General features: G+C 39.3%; 1 protein-coding gene across 16 annotated transcripts in view; it reads right to left on the bottom strand.

Moving 5' to 3' along the window:
- Positions 1–22469, bottom strand: part of EYA4 (EYA transcriptional coactivator and phosphatase 4) — a 163517-nt gene that overhangs the window by 12489 nt on the left and 128559 nt on the right. For all 16 annotated transcript variants that reach the window (XM_075748128.1, XM_075748129.1, XM_075748127.1 and 13 more), the window contains 5 exons: positions 18469–18605; positions 16852–16935; positions 7846–7935; positions 1523–1581; positions 1251–1411 (listed from right to left, as the gene is read on the bottom strand). In XM_075748128.1, coding sequence (XP_075604243.1) covers positions 1251–1411; positions 1523–1581; positions 7846–7935; positions 16852–16935; positions 18469–18605 — 531 coding nt within the window. The remainder of the gene's footprint in view (positions 1–1250; positions 1412–1522; positions 1582–7845; positions 7936–16851; positions 16936–18468; positions 18606–22469) is intronic.

Genomic DNA, 22469 nt, shown 5'->3' with positions numbered 1-22469 from the left:
GCTGTAGAATCTTAGATGGATTAGGAGAGATAAGAAAACCCAGTAAACATTTGGATAATACTGTTTCAAGTATTCTTAATGTATAAAAACTCCATTCATTACACCAATGAAAGGCAAGGCAGGGCAAGTGAAAGCCAACCATTTACTATCATCCTTTTCTTCTATTGCTTCATCCTGCAGCAAGTAAAGACTCTGAACTTCTAAGGAAAAATATATATTTCAGGTTTACATCGTTTAGAAAATGATTAAGGCAACAACTAATTCACTGTCCATATTAGTAGTACTCTTTCCAATTTCTGAGAGACTGCAGTAAGTGAACACCAAACCGTCTGGTTTTGCTGAAGGTGAGCTTTACTTTGAGTTTCAGGTTCCTTTGAAATAAATTTCAGATGAGTTGAAAAGAATGGGAGAGCGTTCACTTTGACTCCTTTCTGGTTGGGTTGGCCTCATCTTTTCCTCAACTGTGGCTGTAGCAATGCTTGAAGACTTGTAAGTACTCCCTGTTCTTGCAGCCTCTTATCAAGGGAGTCAGTTAACATATTCCCCTCCTCAGAAGAGGACTGACTGCCTCAAGTCACACACGACTCTCCAGAACAGAGTCTTTCAGTTCTGCTACTTGATTTCCTACAAGCTTGCTGGCATAGACACGAGCGAGTCCGTGAATGAAAACAGTAACAGGAAAGCTCTCAGCCCAAATGAGAATCAGATTTCTTGCTAACACAATTAAGTCTGCCAGCTACAGAGTAAACAAAAGGGACTAGTGCTATGGCACTGCTAGAGTCTTCTTGCATTGACTGGTGAAAATTGACTAGCAGGTACCCAGCAGAGAGTTTAGAAGGCAGTGTGTTGTTACCCATCAGATCATGAAAATGTAGGATGGAAACGGCCAGCCACTACCAATTTGTGCTGTGAAAACTACAGAACCTCTGTCCTAGAATAACAGCCTATTTGAAGTAAAGTGGCTCAACAAATCAGTAAAGCAGATAGAGGTGAGCTGGGTCTGAAGGAGAAAAATGGGCTCTGCGGAAGCTAAATGGAAGCCTGCTCAGTTTCCCCATCTCTGGTTCTCCTGCACAACAGCACAATGTTGGCTCTGCCATTCCAGTCAATAGCTTTCAGTAGCCCAAGGTCCAGTCACATCACTTTCCATTCACTCTGTGGCTTCCAAGGCACATTCCCTCGGTGGGAGTGCATCGCCATGCGGTTTAACCTGCGCAGCATTCTAAATTGGTTTTGACAATTAAACTCACCTCCTATGTTGTTCTTGTAAGTATTATACAACTCTTTTACTCTTCTGTAACGGAAAGCCAGCTTCCTCATCCAGTCAACCCCTCCTCTTACACCTGTTGGCAGACAAAGGTTTGCACTACTTGCAGCTGCATGGAAGCCATCAGTTGCAAAACTGTAGGTACTGCAAACACCCAAAATACAGTAAAAATAAATACAATGTATTCCTGTAAATGCTCAATTTATTTAATCTTTGAATTAAAAAAAAAAAAAAAGAAAAAATGCTGTATCTTACCTTAGGTCTTGTCCATTATCATCAGAAGAAACATCATCTATATGAACTTGATCACACTCCTGTTGAAAAAAAAAATAAATCAAATTATGAATTAGCTTATAAGAGAGTATGCTCACCATATGCTTAGTACAGAAGTTGAAGAAATGATTGGTGCGGGCCACTAACTGCACCAGGAGATGGCAGCATATGTACACTTACAGCTTCCTATCACCATCAATTTCTTTAAAACGATACAACCTTCAACTCCTTCTACACTGTATAAATGATTAGTTAAAATAGGCCTTTAGAAAAGCGATATGTAATTTTAGTGTGATTTTAGATTAAAATTATTTTAATTGAAAAACATCAACAATTACAAGTCTCGTTTATAGTGTCTTTAGCATACCAGTATTCCAAAATCACCCATTTCCCCATTTCCCCATTTCCTAAAAGCTAGTGATGATGAACCTCAACAGGCATGTAACTTCTGTTTAGTCTCTAGGAGTTTGGATGCTTATCAGATTCTTTTCTTGATTTATCCAAATCCCTTTGGCTGGAAAATCACAGATAATCAAGCAGTCCTGGAGAACTTCATTATTTCCTGGTTTCGGAAGGGATGGAAGTAACTCCAGGGAACTGAGGTGCACTGGAAAACTGAACTCCCCTCCAAGCTGTTTTTATAGTTGGATAGCTATCAAATATCCTTTTCTGCACAGTGGTTACAGCAGAAAGATAGGAAAATGCAGGGGAAGCACAATTAAATAAGTAAGCCATTCTGCAATAGTAAAGATGAACAGGGCATTCAATATTACCATTTTCTGTACTTGCTAGACTTAACAACCCAAAGAGACACCTGAAATTTGGTCTCCAGAGACTTTACTTTTTTATATTTAAAATAGCTGTTGTTAACGTAATCCTAATATAATTTATGAAAAGGTTCAAGGACCTATTTAAAAATGACTCAACTAATGTTTTCAGATAATTATCTCATCACTAAGACAAAATGAGGCTGAGCTTTTGAAATGCAGCGTTCTGTGCTTCAAAGGAGTCATCTGAGTCATCTACTTCAAATAAAGTTGCTGACAAGCAGCACTTAATTCAGACTCTCTGTGACATGCAGAAGTACGCAGTTCTAAGTTTCCAATCTCAGTTTCATACCAGTGCTAAAAGTTGTCCAGATAACAGATAAATCTGAACAGGGGAGTGATTTCCAATATGTATGCCACAAGTTCCTAGAATGTGAATTTGGGGAATTACCATTTCTTCTTTCTGTTTGCCTTGCACTGAATGAAAACTTTTACCCACATGAAGTTGTTAAAAATATAAACTGGCCATTTTTGTATAAAATAAATACATATTATTTCATTTTCAAATACATAATTTCATTGCATTGTAGAAGCAATCATATTTTAAAATTTTATGTCAAGACTAAAAGAATGAGTGGCCCAACTCAGCTAATCTGGCTTAATCCATTAAGAAAGGCATGAAAAAGCTGCATTCAAGGAACAGAAATGAAGTATTCTTCTCCCCACTGGAGAAATAAATTTTTTTGGTTCTGTCTGAGATTATCTTAAGCTGTAGAGTATTTGAAAGAAGCTGCTTTTGGATGTAAACAGCAGATGAAAAGAGAAAGAAAAGGGGAAGTGGCAGCCAAAATAAAAGATTCGTTTCTTTATCCTTATTTATTATTTACACTCCAGAAAAAAAATGCAACTATACTCCACCCAGTGTAGGACAGGAACTGAAAAATCAGACAAAAAGCCCCACTGGGACAAATTCTAACTCTATATTTTGCAATATCTGAGCAACATCTGGCTTCCTAATCACCTTCACAGATTTCCCTGGAACTGGTCAGAGCATAAGATAATTTTAAAAGTTTAAAAATCAGTCCTGTGGATTTGAAGGTGCAGTAATTAAATGGAGGGCACACAGAAGCCCTGATGGATAAGAAGGAGTGTCTGCTGCCGTTTGGGTTTTATTAAGCCTTTCAGCTACACTATTCCAGCCTTGAAAATTTCATCATTAAGTTAATAAGGAAATAATTAATATTTCATTATTAATGAAATTAATAATTTCATTATTAAGTTAAATATGAGTGGGTGGCAAAGGCTCAGCTGTTTACATTTATTTTTTTATCTCACAGTTTGTTCACTAACTCCAGGAACAGGAGATGAGCAGAACGTGCAGTTTTCTGATTCCTTGCCCCTTGTCCCTGCAGGAAGGTTCTTAAGTTTCCAGCCGCATAAGAGGATCAAACCCAACAGCACTCTCCAGCTTCCTCCTTTTCTCCCTTCCTCTTCTCCTCTCAGATCTACAGCTCACCTCCTCACCATACCGGCAATACACGTTTGCTGACCAACAACAAACTCATGCGCCCACCACTCCTTGCTTTACTTTACCTTGTTTTCTCCTTTACTTATCTACTTCAACTAAAATGCTTACATTTTACAAATTCACTTATATGGTGTAAAAAAATTTTCTGGGGAAAAAAAAAAAAAAAAAGAAAAAGCAGACTGGTTGATCTGATTTGACATAGTTCTCTACTTTTCCCAAAAGAAACGGGAATCTGGTGGCACAACACTAGATCTGAGTTTGCTTGTAAAAGAGACCAAATGGTTGCAGGGAGGAAGGAAAGCAAGCAAGCTGTCTGTGACTTTAAACGTTAAGGTGAAATACTTTTCACATCAGCCACAGTACTGGCTACACTAAAGTCACAGCGGCTCACTGTCAGTGCAAGGTCAAAACTAAGAAAGCTAAAATATATTTCCTATAACTAAAAGTACAGGAAAGGAATCTAGGTACAATAGCTGGCTTTTGCTTGAAGCAATACTAATTTAAATTATATCTGAGTGCAGTCAATTCTTTGCAGCAATTTTTAAAGCCTGAAAATTTGAGAGTACAGAATCAACAAATCATCCACAAAAATAATCCTCCTGGAATGGACAGTAATTTCATTATCCAGTAAAAACACTGACTCACCACACTGAACACAAAAATGTTATTACTGAGGGGATATTCGGCACTATGCTTTCTCAGGCTATACAGAACCCCCTTTTATGTATATGCTTCACTTTCTGTTAAAACTAGTTTGACCTGCCTCACACATTCCAAGACTTATTTAAATCCTATTTTTTATTTCTCATTTTCATTTCTAATGAGAAAAATAAAAGATGACAAAATCTTATTTAAAATATGGTAAAATATGGTATCATAAAAATGGTGATGTAGTTCAGTTTGTTTGAAATAAATACTCTTTTTTCTTCATCGTCCTGCGAGTGGAGGGGGATAATGGGAGTTGAAAGATTCTTGTCCAAATTCCTGCTTGCAATTTGTAGAAATTGGGTCTTTTGTGTGCATAGTATGCCCTACCAACATTTTTAAAAGCTGTCTTCAAATTAATGCTGAGATAGTGAGAAAAAGTTCACTTAATTCCTTACCTGGTTGAGAACAGAATGCCTTAGTCTGGATATTATTACAGAACCAAGTCCCATCTCTACGCATTGTTTAAGCACATGAACTTTCTAGAGCACCGGACTCCTATTTTCATGGCAAAACACCAACTGCCCTCCCAAGCGATACTTCTCAAGCTAACTAAAATTTATACACTGAGAATGAAATAGCTGGAGAACAGCCTAGCCTGAAATAAAAGTGCAGCTTGGCTGATTAGAACATGGGTTACTGGGTCAGCGGGGAATGTCTCAGCAGATCGGAATTTCTGCATCAGCAGTCATTGTAGTGAGACAGATTTGCATAGAGGAAGGAAAACTTTATTTTTGTATGTGATAGCTTTCAATAACTTGGTTGTTATTACTAGACCCTGGTATGTGGTGTTTGCAACCAAGAAAGATAGGGAAAAAAGAGAGCTTAAAGGACGTAGTGACTGGAGTCAGTATTACAGGAATATAGGTTCATTAATACATTACAGTTGTCATGTCTGGAGCCACAAGGTTTAGTGTGGGATGAAGATGAAAGCAAGACAGAAGGTAAGGGACCCGATGGCTCAGCATTAAAAAAGTGAGATGATGAAAGGATAAGTAATCTGTTTAGCGAATAAAGGCCTATCTCACTTCCTCCAGTAAGAACCGAAGGTCTTTTGTCTCGATGGCCATGACCATCAGCAGCTCAGCACTCACCTCCCGTCTCCTGGGGGAGAATGGAGAGAGGAAGGCAGAAAAAGAGAGATGGAGGGGGGGGGAGGGATGAGAGAGAGATCCCCAGTCAGAATTGGGGAATTCTCAGAATTCATTACACAGTCATCATGCAGATGCACTGTACTATTCAGTAATGGCCATGTGCTCTGCAAACATATTTAAACAGATTTAACCATCTGCATATTAAAGGATGCCTCTATGTACTTTGGCACAGGATGCTGTGCAATTACATCTTATTAGCTAAGAAGACAGAAACTCGTTGGTTGCCTTGCATATCCCAGAATGTGTGCATACAACTCATTTCAGAACAAGAAGTTTGGAATTTTGGTAATCTTATAAGAGAGTTGGTTTTGAAACAAAGATGAATTCTAAGCTAGAAAATACTTAATTGCACATAGAAACTAGTTTTAATCAAATCAAACTGATTTAGTTACGAGATTCTCCAAGACAGTCCCCAAGTAGTATTTTTTTATTTATCTAAAACTGAAAACTGTTTGGATACTGTTCAAGCTCTGGAATGAGCTGGAGTATGAATTTTTGGACAGGATATTAAAACCACCTTATGAAGCACATACAAAATGTGATGATCCTCCTATGACAGCTGAACCTGAGATCTACAAAGAAAATAAATAATGAGAGAAAGGAATGAAACTTCAGTGGCCATAAGCAAGAATAAAGAGGTATGGAAAGAGGGCAAAGCTCCATTTTGTTGAACTCTTCCACTTGAACTCAACACAAGATTGAAGAAAACTGGGCATATGCTACCAAATGGCTTGAAGTTCATTGAGTGCCAAATAAAATCTGAACACGCAGGGGCAAAGGTCTGCTAAAAAGAAATATAAGCAACGCTTTGGAAAAATCATTTGGAATCTATCACCGGTACGGGGCACCAGCAGGAGAACATTCATCGAATGCACTTGCATTGTCAAGTGATGACTCACTAGGATGGCAGTAAAAATCTGACTGGTGAAGGCATGTCCAGGGCTTTACTTTCTTATGTTTCTGCTGCTGGAAGGAGGAAGTGCAGCTCACGTATAGGGTGAAGTAGATCCCAGTTTCTTGACTTAAAAAGAGCTAAGAATAAATGAGATCTGCAAGGAATAACAAAAACAACCACAGCCTCGTACATTCTGCTTTTCTTATTGCCTACAGTTGATGAAGGAATAAAAGAAGTGCACATTAGAGAAATCAACCTCCCAGTGAAAGGAAATTAAATAAATTTCATTTATCCTCATTTTTTTATTCGCTCACCAGAGACCTTTCTCTGGCATTTTAAACAAAATTTCAAAGTCTTCCAACTGCCATTAGTACAAAATATCTGTCCACGGAGGGAACTCTGGGATCCACTCTGAGTAAGAAAGCAACTGATTTAGAGCAGGGGAAGGTCTGAAAAGCCCATAGTTTAGAGAACTGTTTTTCACCCCCTGTCTCTTGACACACAATGTTGTAAGACTGTCACTTTCCACGTTAACAGATCCGGACTTCCAGAGTGAAATGAAAAGTCTGTGAAGGCCAGCTGAGAAGCGTGCCTCCTGGACCGCTGTCTCTGCAGCAGTTCATCTGTCACAGTGGTCACTCCCTAGGAAGAGTTCTCTCCCTTTTCTGACCAGACATCAAATTGCACACCCTGGGTACATTGTGACAAAACATGTGGTTGTCTGGTTACCTCGCAAAGAGACATCACTGATGAGTACATCTATCATAGTCCCAGTTCTCTGATGCTGCACTCTTTGAGGTAAATAAATGAAGAATATTCTACCTTTCAGTAAGAAAGGGGGATCTGTTGCCAACAGGCTACTCAGGTATGTGAAAAGAACAGTCTCTTGTGGTCAGACAATGGCACCCACTGAAAGCAAATGTGGACAACTTCAAGAGAAAGAATGGGAGGCACATATGTCCGCCTCCTGGAAATGGCTGGAGACAGCTCTAAATCCATGGAAACTGAAAAGATGGCCACAGGACAAAGAGAGGAAAGGGTAGTTTGCAGATTCCCTCTCTCACCCAAGTTTCATGGAAGGACTCTGGTGGCACAGGAAGTTGCTGTCACCTGGCTAACCTCTCTCTGATTAGAGTATGACAAACCCAAAGTCTAGAGAGGCAGAATATGTCACGCACAACAGACACTAATGCACAGCAAAACCATTATGTTTAAAAATCCAGGTGTAATGGCGTTTATGTTCCTTTGATTCTTACCTCTAAATCATTAAAAAATAAATGTGTGTCAGCAAGATTAAAAATCATTTCTTCCATTCGCAGTCCAAGGGTCACTGCCATTGGTGGATCCTTAAAAAACAGAAATCAAGGTTAACTACTTAAATAACTTTAAGTTACATCAGAATTACTTTAAAAACTGCTGTATACAAAGTGTTTTGAAAAATTAACACTGCAAGACATTTCTCTGAAATTCTTTCAGTATTAAGCTATTTTAGTATAATACTACAAGAAGAGACTGCTGAACCTGTGTGAGAACTTCTGGGGAGCTGGGGATGTTGAAACATCAAGTTTTTTGAAAAGTCAAGGCATTTGTAACTATGCTAAACTAACAGGGAAAACCTGGTGGCCACATGTGAACCTGCATAAAGAAGGCTGTAAACAAGGAAGGAATGTCTCACAAAAGATACATGTAAGAAAATCAAGGTTTATTATAATAAGAATGCACCACATTTTTCATCCCTGAGCCTTTTATAAAAATATGTAAGTATCTTGCCTGTCAATTTGTGGGCAGAAAAAAGCTGAGTCATGGAGCAGTAACTGATTTTTCTGACCCAACACACCGAGTGAGCGGGCGCGTGGTGCTCAGCTGCCAGCTGGGGCTAAACCACGTCAGCCAGCAACAAAGGTAGGAACGAAATTACTCCATGTGACACCCAGTCCAATGCACGATTCCTCTGATCTCTTGACTTTTCTTCCCAACATTTGGGCACACAGAAGTTCTCACCGAGGTCATGCTAAACGGGTAGTCACCTCTACCAAATGATAACTTTGTAAGCAGTTATCATACAATGTGATAGGAAGGTGTGTTTTAAGAGGCCTTTTCAATTTCTAATGTCTCTGATTTATAAAAATACAAAAGGTAGTCTGAACCTATGCCCGCTTCCCCAAATTGAGTTTCACTTGGGATAAATCATCCCTGCTTTGCCTATGCTTAGGTCTATATCACTTATTTTCCACACTTCTGCTACTCCAGCATATATCCTCAAACCCTGTGCTTGGTCCTTCTCTGTCTCAGTATCTACCCTTCCATTCAGACACTTGCTGATGAATTTCCAGGCTCTCCTTTATGATTTTATTGCAAGTATTCATTCAACAAGGTGCCTGTAAGTGTTCTTCTAAGTGTTCTTCTGCGTGTTTACAATCTATGGCACAATTCTTTAGGTGGTTGACATGAATGGGAAAGCATATGTCAGTTTGTTTGTTTGTTACATCCTTTCATTTCTGATGAAATACAGGATTCCTGTCCCTGGATGAGATTCATTCAAAACGTTGCATCTGTTTGTAGGTCAGCTTCCACACTATCAAATCACTCTACCTCAGCAAGATACCACAAATCTACCGATCTGCAATAACAGTTTCTCTGAGAGCATTTAGTGTATGGTAAATGTGAGATAATTAATTTAACTTTGCTAGGCTTGCTGGGAAAGAGGTTAAGCCAATTTGCATTACCTTACATTTGTTTTAGAGTAAGAATGCACACAGACAGTTCCTGATGCTTAGCTGACACCTGGTAGTTTTCTCATTGCCTCAATCATCTGCCTGAGCTTGTGGGGTTCGGTTAACTTTTTTGTGTTTAACATACTGCAATGGACTTTTACAATAGACCTGATCCTCTTCTCATTAAAATGAGAAAAAAACCCCTATATTTCATCATTTAAACTCTGATTGACACTAGCAAGTTCTCAGAAATCCTTTCTTAAAGACCTTGAGATTCAAAGTCTAAAAGTTTACCAGCACCTGGCAACAAAATCACACAAAACCTCAAATGATCATTTGTTAGTATTAGGATCAAAGGCTTCCCAATCAGGATCAGACGTCCGCTACTCCAGGGCTTCGCAACGACAGAATAAAAGACGGCTTCTGCCCTCAAGCACTTAAAAACTGATGGTAAAATCTGAAACATAGACATATTTTGACCCTTGCTCATGAAAAAGTCAGACTTGAAGGGGAGAACAGTGTACAAGAAATTGTAATGATCCGAAGTTAGATGCAATTCTCTGGCAGTGAAAGGAAATATTTTTATGTTGACCCTTGAACTGGTCTAGACTACCTTTCAGAAGTAAAAACCAAATGCAGTGCCTAGTAACATCATCTCCTACGTCTTCTGCAGTGATGTTCACTGGATCTGAAAGTCACACGGCTGATGGCAGCAGCCAGTGCAAAGGTCAGTTTTCCAAGGGGATGATTAAGGAACGGACATTAACAGATTTGCAAAAACTCAAGTAAGATACTTGGAACACAAATCATCAAACTACGCTGGACTCATAAGATTCCTCATCAAGCCATAATGCTTTTATCAAAATGTCATCACATACAAACATGTGTTTCTCTCTCCTTTCTCTTGTGTTTTTTTCTGTGCACAGTAAATTATAATTTTTTCTTCCTAGATACAATATAATAAAGAGCATTTGCAATATGCTTCTTTACCTCAATCCTATGAACACTAAGGCATGTGCATAACTTTATGCACAGGTGGTAACTCATTATTATTTATGTGAGTTAAGTTATTCGCTGGAGTGCTTCCAAGACTGGAATCTCAGACTTTTGATTCTCAGCCTCTTTTTTCCCCTTCCTGGGTAGAAGCAGACTTAAATGCGGAAATTTGCTATAACATATTCCATTATAATCCAATTTATTTTTACAGAAACTACCAACTATGTATCACAATTTCCTGCCTTGCCTAGTATAGTTGAAAGACGTAAATGTGACAAAGCTTTTATGATTTTCTGATTAGTAGTATTTTTTAACCAACTATGCCTAACTTTATTACTGTTAAAATGAGATTTCCTATGTTCCTGTTTTGACAAAGGCATGTGTAGGATATTGCTAGGTACTATATATAAAATAAAATAAAGCAAAGAGAATTAATTTCAGCTTAGCATGAAATCAGTCTGGGATCTCCCTGTAACAACTTCTGCTAAGAAGAGTCACTGGAATTGAATTCTCAAGACATGAACAATTCTTCCTTTAATAAATTGGCCAAAACTTGCACTCCAACTGTTTAACAAGAATTAAACATCACGTTCCAGCTCTTGCCATGTTAAGTTCATTCTTTCACATACAAAAATAGACAGAGAAAGCAAATTTGTCAGAGTCTTGTGGTTTTATAATATTTAAACAATGTGGAAGAACATCCCCATCATCGTTTTACTGTCTTTCAACTTGAAGCAGAAGTTGCAGACTGACTCAAGTGGCACAAAGAACTGAGTGTTGAAAAGAAAGCAAGAAACATGTGCAGCTGATACAGATTTGAGCACAGCAAATTGAGAAACCGAATAAAAGGCAGACTGAACTTCTGCCAAAATGGTATTTTGTGCTACTCTGCACAAGCATATACAGAAGAGGAAACAATAATAAAAACAAATAATCTGGAAGTTTTCCCCAGATAATTTGCAGAATAAAGAAGCACAACTCTTTGGCTCTCAGAGGCATGATTTTAGCCAGATATCATTAGCGTGCAAAAGAGTCAAGACCAGCTACAGCACTTCTGTATACCAAAATACAAATTACTTTAGTTACGTTAGTATGAAGGCACTAAACTGGAGCCAGACTGTCTGTCTGTGTACTTCTGTACTAGACTGGTCCATCCACTGGAATGCCTCCTGGGACACTAGGTAAAAATATTCCGGAAGGACCAATATTTAAATGTTTTGACCAAAAGGAAAGCGACTGGAATAAAGCCCCAAAAGCTCAGTGTCCATTAGTGGAAGAGAGTTATTTAATATTGTATTGGAAGGTCAAGTTCCAGCACACGATGTTCAAAATCATTTAATTTCATGGAAAAATAATACAAACACATCAAACTCTTTTATATAAAATCTCAGAAAACAAATAGATCAATAGACTGTTAGGTAGATTCATTGTGACAGGAATTTGTATGCATGAAGCCTTAAAAATAAGCAAGAAAACAAGCAAAATATATGAATAATATTGAAGAATAGATTTTCAGTGGGTGACTGTCCTGAACAGACTTACAACAAAATCGATCTCTGGAAAAAGTGGAAATGTTTAAGTTAATTATGAATATTTTTAGCTTAAAGACACTTCCCTACATTATGTAGGAATCTCAGATTTAAGTTCAGCTCTCACTCTCTCATACGGGACACTTGTTTCCAGGAAAGCTTCATGTGGGTGGCAATGGAAGAAGAGAATACATCTCTTCTTAATAACTATATCTGGTGTCTGCTGAAGGAAAACTCACAAAGTCCATAGGGAGTTTCTGTTCCATGCTCTCTAGAAGGCAGTAGGAAAATGGATTCGGAGGTCTCAGACAATGAGGGAGTGAATGGAGAGGACAACTGGAGGTCATGAGAGATAGACTATTAATACAGGCGGACAAAAGCATATTTAGGAGTGAATTTGGGAATGTCATTGTGGGTGCTAATGGTGACAAAGTTTTTCTGTTTAATGACAGACAAGCAGAGAGTGAGCAATAAAAAGCTTCTGAGCCCTTTCCAGAGAAGTTTACAAGGTTAATGTGGCCTCCCTGACAACTTTCTGTCATTGGCAATGCTATCAAAAATATCAAAATGCAATCATCAAGTGTGGAATTGTTTTAATTTTTACAATTGGAAATCACATTCTCCCCCTTCCAAGACCACAAGGGACTTTCATTCTTTTTTAACCAATTGCACCTGGAGTCACAGCATTTATCTGGGCATCCTTGCTCTCTGGATTGACCTGGGAGAAATGAATGAAATATAAATGCTTGGAGGTAGACAAAACTCCAGCTTAATCAGCCTTAAATCAGCAAGAATAACTGGAATGCAATGGAACAAAGAATACACACTGTTCACAGGGAATAAGAATGTACCTCATAAACTTTTAACACATGATGACATCTCCTAACACATGTCCTGTCACATCAACAAATCCTCACTTAAGAGCTCAGCATTGTAGAAAACTGTATCTGCCAACTGGTGCTCAGCTGCAAAAACCATCACCAGCCACACAAGTCATAATGTAACAGCTCATATGCCAATGCTCATAATTTGCTACTGCAGTAAATAATTAAAAATAGAAATGTACTAGTTTTATGAAGTATGAAGCAGATGAGCAAACGAACTGAACAACGAGAAGTACTCTTACTGCTGCACGGTTTCCCTGAAACCTAACAGAGGTGTAGTGTAGTTTTTATTCTCTTTTCATGTTAGGTCTGACCAGCCCAACAAAATAACCACTACACTGAAAGTCAGACAGAAACATCCACAGGTAGAAAACAGAAATCCACAGAATATTCCTCTGGGTAATTTTTATATTTTAAATATCAAAGTGATGCATTGACCAACCTCTGGCCACATCTCTCCCACTTCAGTGGAGTTTGAAGCTATACTCTACTGGTGCTCGGATAAGAAGCAGCAATTTGCTCTGTGTTTTACATGAGATGTTTACAGCTGCATTCAACAAGTTAAATCTTTCAGCAAATCACTAGTTTTCATTTTAACATGGATATTATAACAACCCTATATAATTCTGCAATCAAATAATTATCACACCATCCAAAGTGCTGCACAAGTATATACCAACTTCAAAAGTCCTCAGGCATAAGTCAGAAATCTGTTGTTCTCTTGACAAATATATGACCTGAAACTTGCCTACTGGATCCAGGCCTTCCCACCTAATCTCTGCCAGTGAAAGTCCCCGTTGCCTGTGGGCATGTTGATTTGCCTTTCCTTTTTCTCTTCTACCCCAACCACTTGTTAAACTGTAGAAATCTTTTGAAAGAGAAAGTGTTTGCCTCCTGGTACCGCTACAGCTCTCAAGTGCTCCTGCACTCATCCCTCTACCTGGCCATAAGAGTGTGATGACCACCACCACAAGCTGCACCTCCTCTCACTGCATTCCCTGCTCAGCCTGAATTACAGCAGAGCAGAGAGATTAAAAGTCTAATTTCTGAATGTTTGGGTTTCACCCAGTTACTGTAAGAAATAGGGTAAAGAGCTAGTGGAGAAGGGGAATGGAAGTTTACATGTCAAGGAGTGGATGGGAAAGAACTGAAGGTGAATATCCTTGCCTGCCTGTGCATTCACACTAGCTCTAAACCCAGGATCCCACCCCTTGAAAATACGAAGTGAGGACCTTTAGTATAAGAAGATGCCGTCCCTTAAAGCAGTGTTCACATTAAAGACTCACATCTCATTTAGAATATTTAAATATGAGGGAAGGGAAAAACTCTGCTTTTCCTGTGAGGTTTTTTTTTGTGGTTTCTTTTTTGGGACTAACCTGATTATGTTATACAAAAATGGGCTCACAAAATACATATGGAATAACACAGTATGCACAGCTGAGCATCTGTGTGACATTACACGCCTTTATTTTTTAAAATCAGACAGCAAATCACCACAATTAAATAACCTAGTATCACCATTATTTTACACTACCCTGAAATTTTTTGCATTGGAAGTAACAATTTTATACCACCTTTCCAGGATAAAGAGCTCTCTTTAGAGCCAACACTTTTGAAAGACCTATCTGCTCACAAGATTTCCACTGAGAACCTCACAATTCATGGACTATTTACTCTCATATCAACCCAATTCTCATAACAATCCAGACTTCAGTCTGGAGTAAGATCTTGTTTACAGATGGAAATCATATGCAGAAAAGATAAGGGCCACATCTGCTAAAGAGGTCATGCACCAGAGACTGACCGAGGTCCAGCTGTGCTTTCTTTCCCTTCTCCCATGTCTAACCTCTTAGGCACTTAGGCTTAGACACATCTCACCTTAAGTTTAGGCAACGCTTCAATGACATGCAAAAGTTAAAGCCTACTCATGATAAACTCTCCCTGTATTCCCCTTCCTACTGCTCTAACCTCCTTGCAGTCAACAATATATATATTTGAGTTCCATTGGTAATTACCCGTTAACCTTCCAAAAAGTTCTTTATAAATATGGCAAAGGCAATCACTGTAGGAAGGAAAAAATCTACTACTTTTATTTTACAGTGTCTGAAAACAAACACATTTCCCTACTACTGTGGATGCCACCTATCAGTCCAAAAAAAAAAAGAGGATTTTACTTAAGAATTCCTCTCCTTCTGCTTCATAGTTGTTCATGACATTTGTTTATGGATGCTGATCTCTGCAGTATAACTACATTAATTTCACTTGCCCTTAAGATACTCCTGGTTTATACAAGCTAACTTTATCTGCTGTCAGTACTACTGGCTGTTAATATGCCATTACTGTTTCAAAGGACTCTGCATGGACTCTGCATGGAGAGTCAATTTTTGGATTTTTTCAAATATCCCCACTCATATCAAAGTGGGGAACCAAGAGGAATTAAGTTTCTGTTGCTGTCTCTAAAACAGTTTTCAACATTATCCATAGATGTTTGTGAGCTACAAATCATGCTCTGATTTTTAAAACTTTGTATTAAAGTCGACTTAGACTTTACTCATATATTATGTGAGATAGCGCATGAGATGTAAACATCCAAAGGGCAAAATCAAAACAAGGATGAAAGGAATGACTGCATCACTGGGGCAATTCAGTAATTTTGTGGCAGTCTATGGGCTACATTCTACTGATATAAATGTCCATGTTTGGCTACGTTTCTCTCTTGTTTTGATAATTCTAAGTTAGAAATGGTTCTGACAAAGTCACTGCTGTTACAGTGTTTGAAAAAGAGCAGAAGACGAGTTTTTGACAGAGTAGTGAAATGTGCACTGATCTGGCACCATGAAGCTGCAAAACAAGCAAGGCTGTTTTTTACAAAACATGAATAACTACCCTTATCTTAGCATTCCAGAAATTCAGATTTTTGTCTGGGCCTGTGAGCTTTCCTATTAGCTTTCTCTTTTAATAACCACAAAAGACTGTTGCGAAACACGGAGGACTGGCCCATCTGTGGTTATAATCCACAGATTCTTGCTTTGGACATTTCTAACCCACTGGCTGGGGAGGTTGGTGTGGAAAGCATTTATCTAATGTACTGTTTCTCACATCCTTTTCTTAAGCATATGATTCTGGCTGAGGTAAAGAGGCAGGAAACATGCTAAACAAGCCCTTTATCGGACATAGTATGGCCACGGTTATGTTCTTAAAATGAATTACCTTTGCATTAATTTCACTTGAATGGCACAACACCTAGAAAACCACATAGGTACATACCAACATTCCCCTGACCATTTTCTTCCTTCCGTACATTTGCCCTAATTTTTTGTTTTTCCCAGGCCTTTAGCTCTGCCCCTCCCGGCAGTCTGCTCCTGCTGCTATCCGCTGCTCTTGCCACTCGTCCCTTCTCCCCTTGCCTTAGCATCCATTCCCTGGGCTCCCACCACCAGCCCGGGGCGGGGGGGGGGGGGGTGTTGCTGACTCAGCAGGGGACCTCCTGCTTCTGCCCCTGCAGGCTTTGAACGCCCCTCTCTGCTCTCCTGCTTGCTGCTCCGTGACCTAAACCTCTTTTGGATCTCATTGGAGGGGAGAGGATGAGTACAACTGTCTGCTTGGGAGAGGGATTCACTCCCTGGCATTACTCATCCGAGAGCCAGCCAAGGAAACCAGAGATTCAATGGAAAAGCTGGAGTCAAAGAACAACATCTGCAACTGGCGTTGAAACCGGGCTGTCTCCTACTTGCTCATTCTGATTCATCAGTTTCCCTGTAAATTCACCCATTGCTCCAGTTTATTTCTTATTTCTTCCCCTACACATCCAAATAGTTATTTCCATTTGCCCTTTACCTCTAGTATCTCCCTGCAGCATCTCTTCCAACGTACCTCAGGAATTCATCCTTGCTCCTCTATAAACTCTTCCCTCATTTGCAGCATCTGCTTCAGCCCTGCTTCATATATTGTGCCTAGGGTCTGTGTCTCATTTCTCTCCTTGACATTTTCACATTAACCCTCTGAAAATAGGGTTTACTGTACACTTTCCCTCTACCTTCACCCAAGCCATGATGAACATGGAAGGTGAAAAACACATTAATGTACAGGGTAGATAGCTCTGATACAGTGAATCGACGCAGATTTCACGGCTCACGTACCTTGCCATACTTCTGTGCGTAGGATCCTGTAAGCAGCGAATGAAAAACTATGATTGTTTCATCCAAATCCCAAACAAATACACGCTGAAAACAGAAGTGGGCATGATATTATTAAGCAAATAACGTCAAAGTCTCACCACCATCCCACCCAGGGGGCCTAAAAGTCAACTCAGTTCTAAAGTTTAACCAGTCACTTAACTGAGCAGGTTTTCTCCAAAAATCAGCAAGAACAGCGTATCATGCATGGTAAAAAGTCAGAAGGAGAGTAATTTTTGAACTCTTCAACCATTTCTTATTTGTCCTTTAAAAAGCTTTTCAAAAACGCTGTATAACACAGATTTCAGAAACATGATAGGGGTCAAACATAATTGTTAACTTAAGGATAAGCAGTACTCTCAGATACTTCTCTGCAATTTCTGCTCTACAGCTAAAATTAAATCTTGGATAAAAGTGCTATATGCCACATATAATGTCATACAGAATTTAAATAATATTGTAGGACAAAATGGATTATTCTAACTCAAAAAAAAAAAGAAAAGAAAAGAAAATCCTTATATTGATAAGGGGTTAATTTTCACTGGTAAACTATAAAAGAGACAGGAAAATGGAAATGCAGGAAGTTACAAGTCTTTTCTTTGAATCATAGAATCATAGAGATGTGTACACATGGCACTTCGGGACATGGTTTAGTAGACATGGTGCTGTTGGGTCGATGTTTGGACTTGATGATCTTAGAGGTCTTTTCCAACCTTAAAGATTCTATGATTCTATGATCCTCTGCTGTGCCCAGAGCCAGTCAGAGAAGGCAGAGCTGTGGGGCTGGCCAGGGCTGCTCACCCCTGGTGCTGGTGTGGTGGCAGGAGGGCACGCACCGCAGCGGTGGGCAGCACGCTCCCCTGATGCCAGAGCTGGAGTGTATCACACACACACACAGGCACCCCAATTCCTCTTCCTCCTGTCACTGTAAGGCAACACACTGCTAACACAGGAGTAATAAGACTATAATTACTCCGCTGCTAAGAGGTCACCTGTGTTTTAAATCATCACCCCATATATTAGGCAGATATATTTCTTCACTAAGGCACTGATCTCGCACATACTTAAGTACAGCCATAACTTCACTGATGTAAGCTGCCTCATTGAAATCCACTGACATTACTTACAAGCACAAGGACAAACCTGTGCATAAGTATCTTAAAGGCTATGGCCAGATGATCCTGCATATTTACACTGCATTCATAAATACACGTAATTAAGCTGAGCAATATGTTTGAGATTTTCTAGTCAAAAACCTAAAAGAAAACGTGACAATTTTGAAGTCTCACAATTTTGAGGTTCCGTTGCATGGGAAACTGAAAGACACACAATCTTAGAGCTAAAAAGTGCAAGGCAGAATCACATTTACTTTTCTGCCTAACTTTGTCATAAAAAACAGAAATGTCTCACTGTACATGTATGTTAAAACAGCAACTAATATCTGTTATATTCAGTTAGCGAGACTGAGTCCATGATGTTTTCTAAAATGCCTCAAGCTATTTCCACAGCTGTAGTTTTCAGAATTTACTTTTCATCAGAAGAAACCTCCACATTATCATTCATCAATTACCACAGGCATACCTCCAAGTCACTGTCCGGTGGGGGTGATGGATTATTCTTCCGCCCTCTACCCCGAGACTTTGACCCAGAACTCCTACATGTTCTCTCATCAAGATCTTTGATTGGCGTGGAGGGGCTCTGCACTGTGTCAAACTCCCCTGTAAAGTCAACCATTCATGGCAAAATTAGTGTTGGATTTTTAAATAATAAACTTTTCTTTCTCATAGCTAGATATGTCCGTATGCGAACTCAACCACAACATGCACCTAAAAAGGTTGTATAAAATGAGTGATAACATGGTTTGTCTTATGTAGATGGAATCTGCAGATACCACGTAACTTTTGACTTTACCAAGGAAACATTATAAACCTTAGCAGAATAACAGAAAGATTAAAATGACACATATACACGTGCAGACATATACATACATACAAATACACATGAGCACATGCAAAATATTGATATATCCAAGGAAGATGTATTTTAAAAGTCACACTAATGACTTCTCAAACCATGAAGTGCCTTTTAGTTCATAGAATCATGGAATGGTTTGGGTTGGAAGGGACTTCAAAGATCATCTAGTTCCAGCCCCCCTGCTATGGGCAGGGACACCCTCCACTAGACCAGGTTGCCCAAAGCCCCATCCAACCTGGTCTTGAACACTTCCAGGGAGGGGGCAGCCACGTCTCTGGGCAACCTGTTCCAGTGCCTCACCACCCTCATAGTGAAGAATTTCTTCCTAATATCTAACCTAAATCTACTTTCAGCTTAAAGCCATTACCCCTTGTCCTATCACTACGTGCCTTTGTAAACAGTCCCTCTCCAGCTTTCTTGCAGCCCCTCTTTAGGTACTGGAAGGCTGCTATAAGGTCTCCCTGGAGCCTCCTCTTTGCCAGGCTGAGCAACCCCAACTCTCTCAGCCTGTCCTCACAGTAGAGGTGCTCCAGCCCTCTGATCAGCTTTGTGGCCTCCTCTGGACCCTCTCCAACAGGTCTATGTCCTTCTTATGTTGGGAACCCCAGAGCTGGACGCAGTACTCCAGGTGGGGTCTTACAAGAACACAGTAGAGGGGCAGGATCACCTCCCTTGACCTGCTGGTCACACCTCTTTTGATGCAGCCCAGGATATGGTTGGCTTTCTGGGCTGCATGCGCACATTGCTGGGTCATGTTGAGCTTCTCATCCACCAACACCCCCAAAAAAGTAAAAGTTAAAGTAGTTCACTTCCCACGTTTGGAGTTCAGCTAGACTTATTTCCAAGTCATGTGTTACTTCTACCAGAACACCCTTTGGCACTCAGCCATGCACCAGAAAAGCTAGTCAGCTTCCTGCTTCATCTCCTCCTCCCATGTCACCTGCTCTTTAGTAGAGTTCACTTTTTTTTTTTCACCTTACCTCTTAAATGCAATATTCCAGTTACTAACAGAAAGAGAGTGAAGTCATACTTCTTGTATTCTGATCATCTTTCTCTAAGTATCAGCTATTGTCTGCTGTCAGAGAGAAGATGTGCTAGAAGGACCTTTGATCTGGCATGGCATAATTGCTCTTAACACTCAGACCTATCCCTGACTTACCCTTTTAATCTACTTGGCCTCTGCTGGTAACAAAGGGCTTTAGAGGAGATCACAAAACAGTAGCTAAGACAGACAGACAGACTGAAGAAGGTAGGAACTTCCCTTTACAAAGTATTTTTATGCCACAGCTCAGTAAATAGAAAATATCCTTACTTCATAACACAGTACCTTCGGTGCCTCTTTAAAACTAGCAATAAATGCAGTTTGGCTAGGTTCCCAAGTGCTAAATGACATAAATTCTCCTTCATCATCTATCCTATTAACAATTTGATTTTTCTCCATTAAAGAAGGAAAGGGTACAGCTTAGATCTGACATCTACTACAGAGCTTGATTCAAGGGAGTCCTTGTGCTGCATGTAATTGTTTCTGGGTAATATTTGTTAAAAATGCTCATGATGGTACATCTGCAGAATAAATTAACACTTAGTACAAACATTTCCTAAGAATCACCTATAATGCATCTGATCTACAGCTGGAATCTGAACATTATTCATTTTTACAAAGGAGCATCACTGTGGTCACTGAAGTCCACCAGGAAACAGAGAAAGTGGCCATCAGATTGAGAAGAGTGATTTTACTGCTCCGTTCTGAACTGCAAGAACACGTCTGGAAAAATGTCTAGTTTTAGGTTCCCAAATACAAGAGAGATATGGACAAACTGGAGTTAGTCCAGGTGAGGGCCACCAAGACAGTTAAGTGGCTGAGCACACAGGAGGAAAGGCTGAGAGAGTCTTCACAGAAGTATACCGAGAAAGGACAAGAAACAACAGACAGAGATCACAGCAAGGGATATTCCTGTTAGATACAAGATAAAAATCCTTCACTTTGAGAGTGGTCAGGCCCTGGGACAGGTCTGGAGAGGCTGTGCATTCTCCATCTTTGGAGATACTGAAAACTCAATTGGACACAGCCCTGAGCAACATAATCTAAGTTGGCTCGTCCATGAGCAGGTTGGACTAAAAGACCCACAGAGGTCCCTTCCAATGTGAATGATTGAATGATTTTGTGATCTTCCCTGAGTCATTCACCTCATTCTCCCTCCACAACACAGAAGAAAACAACTCTAGTCTAGCAGGCTCTAAGAAGAAAAAATAGACTGCAGTCTCAATTAAGAGTCTGTACATAATGTAACACAATAGTTAAATTCTTAATCTCTTCCATCATTTATTTATACCTTACAGAGAACCACATACAGAAGATTATTAAAATAAATACACCAGGAAGATCTATTTATGTATCTTGACTGGAAAAATACTGTTGTAGTTCTTGGAAGAATAAGATGTAAACCCATAATGTCACATTCCTGAATGGGAGCTCTAGACATTGTGAGGAAATAATTCAAGATTCAAGGAAAGGGGAGAACAAGAAGAAAGTTAGTTCCCAAGCTGATTGGTTAGGACATTTTCCTGGAGAAGGACATATCTAAGTTCCACTGCCTTCTCCAGGGCACACTGATTTATTTGACTGAATGACCAATATATATGAAGTATAAAGGCATATTTTCATGACCCAGAATGCACATCTCTGTACCCCTAAGTGGAAGGTGATGAATCCTCCATGCAACAGATCAACAAATCAAATCTGTCTCTCGACTTCCTGGGAAAGTACTCAAATTATTCTGCTGTCACCTGGAAGAAGATACTACTACTTTTTTCTCAAACTAGGCGATGACTAGTTCAATGTCACAAAACCAATGTGCTTCTCTGCTTGCGCATAGCAGAGCCAAACTTTCAGGCAACAGCTAAGAAGAGATTTTTCAGAACTGCAGTTTGAAAATTTATTCCAGATATCATTTTAAGGAGGTCTGGATATATGCATATATAATGCATTCTATAGTATTTTCTCTTTCAGCTAAAACTCTTATTTGCCAAGAAATGATGGGAAAATTGAGCAGCAATAATAATATCTAATGAATAATGTTCCCATGCTGTTTTCACTTTGTCCCAACAGAACACAGAGAGAGTTCTTGTTGACTAATCATTTCTATTCCCAGCACGGTGTTGATGTCAGTAAGGACACTGCAGGCAGTGGAGTGATCAATAAGGTCACATTATCTTCATTCTTTCTCTGTAAATCAACAGCAAATTATACTTTGGCAAATGTACAAAATGTACAACAAGATGCTTCATAACCAGGATCCTCATGCAGCAAAAACCTACACTGGCTTCAAAAGTAGTTCTGAGAGTACAAGAGTTCTGTACAAAAACATAATTTCCTAGATTTTTCTGACAGAGTGGAAAAAATATCCCAAAACAAAACCCCAGAAATGAAAAGCCAAAAAATTAAATAAGTGAATGTTTAGATTGTTACCATAAAAGTCTTCATATTTGTAACATTTCAACATTTTACAACAAAATGAAGACTCATTTCTACAGTAATGTATTAAAACATCTGTTCTCAATGACTGTGTTTACTCTAATCAACCAAAAATAAAATATATAAAAAAGCC

Source organism: Balearica regulorum, chromosome 3, assembly GCF_011004875.1.
Source record: "Balearica regulorum gibbericeps isolate bBalReg1 chromosome 3, bBalReg1.pri, whole genome shotgun sequence".
Taxonomy (NCBI): Eukaryota; Metazoa; Chordata; class Aves; order Gruiformes; family Gruidae; genus Balearica; species Balearica regulorum.
The sequence above is the reverse complement of the archived record's forward strand: the minus strand, read 5'-3'. Positions and strand labels throughout refer to the sequence as shown.